The following is a 6,902-nucleotide window of genomic DNA, read 5'->3' on the forward strand; positions in this document are numbered from 1 at the left end:
GAAGAGGCAAAAACATAGAGAAGGTGGCAGGTGGTGGGTGGGATGAGTCTGAGTATGCAGGTTCCTCTGGTCATTGACAAATATTTCTAAGTACTCCCTTGGGGGTGAGGTAGGTTGCAGATTGCCTTAGGCCAGCGTCTGGCCCTTAAATTGCATAAGTCAATATGGGGACTTGAATAGGTCACAAATCAAAATGTGCTTCCTGCAAAAGTGTCTTGGACCATAAAAAAGTCTCAGGCAATGCTCTGGAGAGGCCCTCTTGTTTCCTGCTGGGAGAAGGCTGTGGTCACTGACCAGGCTTTCTGGGTGGAGAGAGCAGCCTCCTTATGCCTGGGGTGGGACAGACAGGGTGTGGGACAGCAGCTGGGCTGGAGGCAAGGCTAGAAAGCAGCAGGAGCCTGACCTGAATGTCCTTGAATGTCAATGTCAGAAGTTATTCCATGTGCACTGGTGGGCAGCAAGAATGGAGAGGGGAGAGCAGGAGAGGGAGATTTTGTAGCAGTAAATTGGCATCATGCACACCTGGCAGGGGCTGCGGACAGGGCAGAGGTTTCTGATGGAAGATGAAGACGCCATGCCAGAAACAGGGTTCCCACAGCGCAATTTGGATGTGGGGGACAGGGTTAGTGGGGAAATTTGTTTTGTTGGGTATGTGGAGTTTGAGGTTGGGAGCAAGACCTGGATTTATTTTAGTCTGTTTCTTTCCCTGACCTAAAACAGGGTCACAAACACCGAAGTTCTCCCCTGAACCACAGGGCTAAGCAGCATCAGGACCCTGGACAGACCAGTTTGCCCACAAGGGGTTTGAAGAAGGGACGAGAATCAGGATGCCCCACGGAGAAGGGCTCCCAGACGCTGCTCATGGAGGCCATACTCTACCATAAGGGGCAGGCACTTCTCCAATCATTCCCACTTCAGGGACAATAGGTCAAGTGCTAGTTCGGTGGATGGGACCCCATAAGCCTGTTTCTGCTTCTATGAAGGGAGGCAGATGGGTTCATTCAGGCTAAGCCAACTCTGACCTTTCCAAGGCTCCCTGACCACTTCGTCCTTCTCTTATTTCTTCTGGGACGATAAATGGGGTTGCAGGCATTTGCTTAGCATAAACTCGGTCCCATGCGAGGATCTCCTGGATCGGCTCTAGAGGTCAGCTGGGTGTCGGTAGGGCCCAGGGCCCAGGGATCAGCGAGGAACCTAGCCCGCCTGTGCTGTGGGGGTATGGTTTGGTTCCCCAGGGCGCTAAAGCTCTGCGAGCAGGAGCGCCCTACGGTCTGGTTGGCGGTACTCACCGCCGCCAGGGGTCGCCGCACTAACATCCCAGGCCGCTCATGGAGCCGATCCGGTCCAGTTTGAGGCCAAAGCAGCCTTTGGACAAGCCCTTCTTGTTGCCTCCTTTGTATTTGCGCGCGTTAGGGTGCTCATGAAGAAGGCGGGCCCACGCTGCCCGCGACTTGGTGTCTACGCGCAGGTCCCGGAGCAGTCGCGACCTGTCGCCCTTGAGGTTGGCGCCGCCGCCCCCAGGAGTCTTGTCGCCCTTCTTCTGACCGCCTCCGGCAGCCTGGGGCTCAGCCAGGTCCTCCCCTGGCGGGGTTCGCGGGACCTGTCAAAGAAAAGAGTGGGCAGGTGAAGGGACGCACGGCTGCAGTGCAGGTGACTTTGCCGAGCTCCTGATACTCAAGCCCCACGCGCCCGTCAGCACGGTTGTCCCTTCCTAGCCGCAAGTGCACCCTCACAGAAGCCGCACAACTTAGCCCCCATCCACCCGCCACGGGGTCGTGGTCGTCCGCTCCTTCGGGGAGCCCTTTGCCCACCCCTCCTTTGCCACTTGCAGGGCTGGCCACAATGAGGTGGTGGGCTGCGCATGTGTGGACTTTCTCCCGAGGTTAGGGGAGTAGATCCCGTGCGTCTGGGCTTCGAGGATATATATCCAGGGAAGAAGGCTGCCTTCTCGCACTCTCCAGTCCCTCCAGCTTGCCACATCCTCCCACGCCCCTCACAGGCCCAATGTCCCCGCGACAGCACCCACCTTCGGTGGCGCCCCGGGCTTGGCTTCGGAGGACCGGAGCGAGAGTAGCGTGAGCAGCAGAGCGCAGGCGAGCAGCTGGGAGAGGTGCATGGTGCCGGTGGGGTCCAGGGGCGCAAAACCGCAGCAGCGAGGGCGCGCGGGGCCGACGGGCAGACGGGCAGGGCTGCCGGGTGAGTGCGGGTCCCAGTGCTGCAGGGCGCCGGCTGGGTGCGCTCTGAGCCCGTGGCTCCGCTCGTGCTTTTATAATCCGACCTGCAGCTGATGTCATCCTCCCGCCCACCGGGCCGCCCCGGCCAATGGCACCGCGCACGAGGCCGAGCCAAGGGCCGGGAGGGAGTTGCGGGGGCTCTCCCCTCTGCCCCCACCCACAACTCATCCCCGGAGCTAGCTTCTGGCTGCACTTGGAGCTGCAAAGCAGCGCGCAAGGAAACTCCATTTGCAGAGATCGAGCACCCTGGCATGCAAGTGTCGGTGCGCCCAGTGACATGTGCACTCGCTGGGTACCCACTACATGCTCTCTAGGAGGAAGAGATCAGTATTTCTCCTTGCAGGTGCAAAGCCAGGTTTAGAGAAATTAAGTCACTTACCTAAAGGAGCGCAGCCAATAAGTTGGCGCCTTCCAAGATTCTTGCACGTCTGCCTTGTTGCCAAACTCTTCCCAGGGCACCCGACACGCGCGGTCTGGCATTGCAGGTCCACTTTTTACCTCCGCGCCAGGGTGGGAGTACAGATAGCCCCGAAGTTGAAGTCTTAGATTTGGGCATCAGAGATACCACCGATGTCTTGGCGGGAGGCAAAGAGTGAGGTGGTGGTGGGGGGGGTGTTTGCCCCTGGCCGCAGTAGGGAGTGCAAGTCTTCTACATGCAAAAGTGAGAGCGTTTCACCAGCCCTCGTGTTAGAGCACCAGCCGGGAATCAGGGGGACTGTGAGGGCAGGCCCAAAATACCTGTACCAGTGTGTATACAGGCGGTGGCACCATGTTAGGCCACTGCGACTTTAGGTTCACTCTCAGCTGGGATCGCTGTACAGAGTGTCCTGGCATCTGACCCTACAGGTGGCTTCCGTCTTTGCTGGCCAGTGTGGTCTGCCCTCTCCTGTTACTGCACCAGGATCTGCAGCATAGGGATGTCTGCTCCAGTGTCCAATGCACCTGCTCAGGCCCAAGCACTGCCTAGCCTCCCTAAGTCCTGGGTTAACGTCATGTATTGGGCTGTAGAGAGGTCCCCAATGTGGCTATCAGGATAAGCCAGGTATCTCTGCTGCTGATGACTCCCTCTCCTTGGCTTGGTTGTCTTGGTTCCTCCAATTCCAGGGGAGTTCCTGCCTCCTGTTGGGCCATGCAACTGCTGAAGGGCCTGCAACTCTAAGAAGTGAGCAAGGTGCAGGAAACTCTGCCCCCTGTGCTGAGCAGGATGAAGGCAGGAAAGTGGAGAAGGAATGTCCTGTGACTGAGCTTCTGGTGGTCCCCAGGAGTGAAAAGGACCTGAGAGAGGAAGGAGAGGAGACCTCACTAGAGACAGGAGGGCTGCTGGAGCCAAGAGGCTTGGAGCACCAGGTGGCTCCGGCAGTGGAACCAGGTCTGGAGCTGAGGAAGTAAGGGCCCTTTATCTGCTCTTTCAGTCTCTCAGTCTCTCTCCCATGGCCCCTTCCCAACCTTGTGCCCTGAGTCATAAACTGAGGACCAATAGCTACCAGAATCTTTTTTGTTTAGGAGATAATCCACTAGTGAGGTCTGAGTTTGGGGCAGCAGATCACCTGACCTCTAGGAAGATCCAGATGTCGCCTGCACATCCTTTGCCAGTTCTGCTGAGTTGACTCATCACCTCCATTTCCACCCATGGAGTCATAGCACTCCCGTTTGAGGAGAAAAGAGGAGAAGCAAGGAGAAAGAGGGACAGCTTCCAGGTGGCCTATGCAAGTTCTCTCTCCTTTTTGTCTACAGGACAAAGAGGGCTGGTACCAGCCAAACTTCTTTGAGATTTGTTTTATTTATACCTGCCTAAAGAGCTGAGCAGAGCCAGGCAAACTGCCTCTAGAGGCAGACACTGGCTGGTTTCTGAGGCAGCAGTGACCTCCTTTAAAAGTCCCTTTAAAAGCGCAGGTTGGAAGCTTCCATGCTCATGGCCACCTCCTTCTCAGTGTCTGTAGGCTTCTTCTTTCTGTCTTCTGTGTCCCTGGGTCACTTGGTGATGGCCCGTGACTTTAGGTCTCCCCTCTATTTGATCTTTGGGACTTAGTTAAGCCAATACCCACATCCCAGCATGGCTGGGCCAACACCCTGCACTCCACTTCCCCTTTTTGCAAAGGGAATCTTCTGGTAGTTGTGGCTCTTGACCATTGAGTTGAAGAGTTACCTGCAGAGTGAAGCTTCCCTGGAGCAGGCCGTAGCAGCTTTTGTTTAGCTGGGGCAGGGTGGGTAGGAGTTCCAGGTCTGGGCTGTAGGGATGTCAGGGAGGGACAGCGCCTAAGTGCAGCAGATAGGAAGGTTTCACGCTCCCTGTTGTTTGCCTCCTGGGCCTAGATATGGGGTCTGGCCCCTTCCTGTCTTTCTCATGGGTAGTCTACTCCTTCTGCCAGGTCCTACGGGTCTATCTCAGAAACTCACAGAGCAGCTGAAATGAGCTCGTTTCAGGCCACTGTCCTGATTTCTTGTTGAGACTCCTGATAGCAAAGGAGGGAGAAGAGCCCTCTGGGTCTTAGGGACCTGACAATTCTGTAGGGAATCCTGTCATTTGTCACCCATCTCCCAGGTATCCACAGAGCATCCCTCGAAGCTGCTCAGTGTCCTGACTTCCATCCCAGCAGGGAAGAACTGCCAGGAAACACACACTGGCTGTGTCAGCTGAAAGGTGCAATGACAGGGAAGTGGCACCCTGGGGGGCCCAGCCTGGGTCAGCAAAGTGGGTTCCCAGAGGAGATTCTATGCCAAGCCAGAAACACAGGATGGGGAGGGAAGAGAGGAAAACCTAGATAGGAAATAAAGCAACTCCCAGCAGGCTAACAGACTTGGGCTCAGAAGAAACTGTCCAAGGAAAAAAAATAAATAAAAAACTCAAATGAGAAGATTGCAAAGGATGACCTAGAGAAAATGAGGCAGATTAGGTGCTAGTGAAGTGGCAGAACCTATGTGTCAGAATTAGGAAAGCCTGGGAGAGAGGCAAGTCTGGGGTCTGGAGGCAGGAGATGTGACAGAGAGTGGGGAGGGGCTTGTCTTCCTAAAGTGGGAGCCAATGGGGGAGGGGGGATCATGCAAGCTTGAAAGGTGAGGCCGAAGGAGAGCGATCAATTGGGGGAGAAGGCAGAGAGAGCAGGGAGTGGGAACTGTCAGAGCCAGGCATCAGAGTGCTGCATAGCTGGGATCTCTCTCTCTCCCTCTCTGTCTCTGTCTCTGTCTCTGTCTCTCTCTCTCTCTCTCTCTCTCTTTCTGCCCCCCCCCCCCAGGTCCCCTGGAGGGCGGGGATCTGGAAGAAAAGATCCCTCTCTAGAGGGTGCCTCTTCATTCTATCCAAGAAGGGGAAGGTAAAGCATGCCCATCACAGAGGGGCCCTTCCTGGAACAGTAACTGCCCAGTGTGTAACATGACAGGAGGAAATAGGAGAGGGGGCCCTGGCCAGGATTTCTCAGGCAAGAAAGGTGCAAGGCTTCGGGGAGTTTGAGGATCTGGTTAAGCCAGACCAGACGGCGCAGCCCCTCCCAGAAAGTGGGCAAGAGCGCCCCCTCCCGGCCAGGGGCTGCAGAGGCCGAATCTCGGGTCCTCCCACGGAAGGACTGAGGAGGGGCCCATCTGTTTTCTTTGCAGTTATTTCATCCTGGGGCCCCTTTCCAGCTGCAGAGCTTCTCAGAGAGGACACTAAACAGGCAGTGAGCAGTTCTTGGGGAGGCTGGGTAGGAAAATAGCAGCGGGACCTTGGCCAAGTCCCATCCCTGTGCAGGGCCTTCAGTGTCACCACCTGTAGTAGTGAGAAGACAGTCCTTGCCTCCTGGACAGGGGCAGAGTAGATCTAGAGGCCCCCTGAGGACCTCCAGCCCTGGCAAAAGCAGCAGGAAGCAGCTGAGGCAGAGGAATCTGAATGTCACAGCACGTACACAGGATCCCAGGACTGTCTGGTGGATCAGAACCTCAGGGGACAGAGAGGCCTAGCCAGGTCTGCTTGAACTGGGCACCTCCCTCCTGAAGTCCTGCACCTATGGGCCTGGCCTTAGGAGAGGAGCTGGAGGCCAAGGAAGCATCATTCATCCTTCCCAGGCCAGAAATTCCAGGAAAGCTTAGCTTCATCATGCCATGAGTCTTTGTCTGACCCCAGAACACCCCCACCTGATGAGGCAGCTGCCCTCCTTCCCCTTTCCCAGGGGCCCTGCCAGCACCTGCTCCAGATGGCCTCCAACCCCGCTGTCCTACGCAGGCCCATGACGTCAGAGTTTATCCCTCCCTGCTCCCCTTTTCCCTGCCAAAAAGAATAGATAGTTCCTCAACAGATAGACTCAGTTCCAGGGGAAACAACTGCTCCCCATCTGCTTTGAACAGGCAGGTGAGCATGCAGCGAAGGAGAGCGGACTCCTGAGAAAGTGAGCAGCCTGGAGGGAGAGAGACTTCCCAGCGGAAGACAGCTCAGTACCCCAAGGTTCACCCGCATGGAGCTGGCACCAGATGTTGGCCGAGGGAACAGGTCTGTTGCCCGGCTCTGTGCTCTGGGGACCAGGGCTTGACTTGGCATATGGAACTTTCCAGACAGTGAACCTCTCCTTTACTGCTCTGGGGGTCCCTGCAGCAACCCCCCGTTTTGGTTTGTTTCTGTAGAAGGGGGCTTGCTATCTGATCTTCAGTCCTTATTTCAGATCTGACAGAAGCCACAGTCTTCAAGGATGGGGGCCCCTC

At 56.3% G+C, this 6,902-nt stretch overlaps 1 protein-coding gene across 1 annotated transcript; it reads right to left on the bottom strand.

Annotated features, from left to right (window-relative positions):
- Positions 1-1,309: 1,309 nt before the first annotated feature.
- Nppc (natriuretic peptide C) lies at positions 1,310-2,116 on the bottom strand. Its single transcript, XM_026396290.2, has 2 exons — positions 2,027-2,116; positions 1,310-1,600 (listed from the first exon to the last, which is right to left on the bottom strand). The coding sequence occupies exons 1-2, from the start codon at positions 2,114-2,116 to the stop codon at positions 1,310-1,312; spliced, it is 381 nt and encodes a 126-aa protein (XP_026252075.1).
- Between the last annotated feature and the right edge of the window lie 4,786 nt (positions 2,117-6,902).

This window comes from Urocitellus parryii, chromosome 1, assembly GCF_045843805.1.
Source record: "Urocitellus parryii isolate mUroPar1 chromosome 1, mUroPar1.hap1, whole genome shotgun sequence".
Taxonomy (NCBI): Eukaryota; Metazoa; Chordata; class Mammalia; order Rodentia; family Sciuridae; genus Urocitellus; species Urocitellus parryii.

Excerpts from the sequence above, each read along its gene's own strand:
- Nppc (XM_026396290.2), bottom strand. The coding sequence starts at position 2,116 with ATGCACCTCTCCCAGCTGCTCGCCTGCGCTCTGCTGCTCACGCTACTC. Across the intron at positions 1,601-2,026 it reads AGCCCGGGGCGCCACCGAAG|GTCCCGCGAACCCCGCCAGG; the intron begins GTGGGTGCTGTC and ends TTTCTTTGACAG.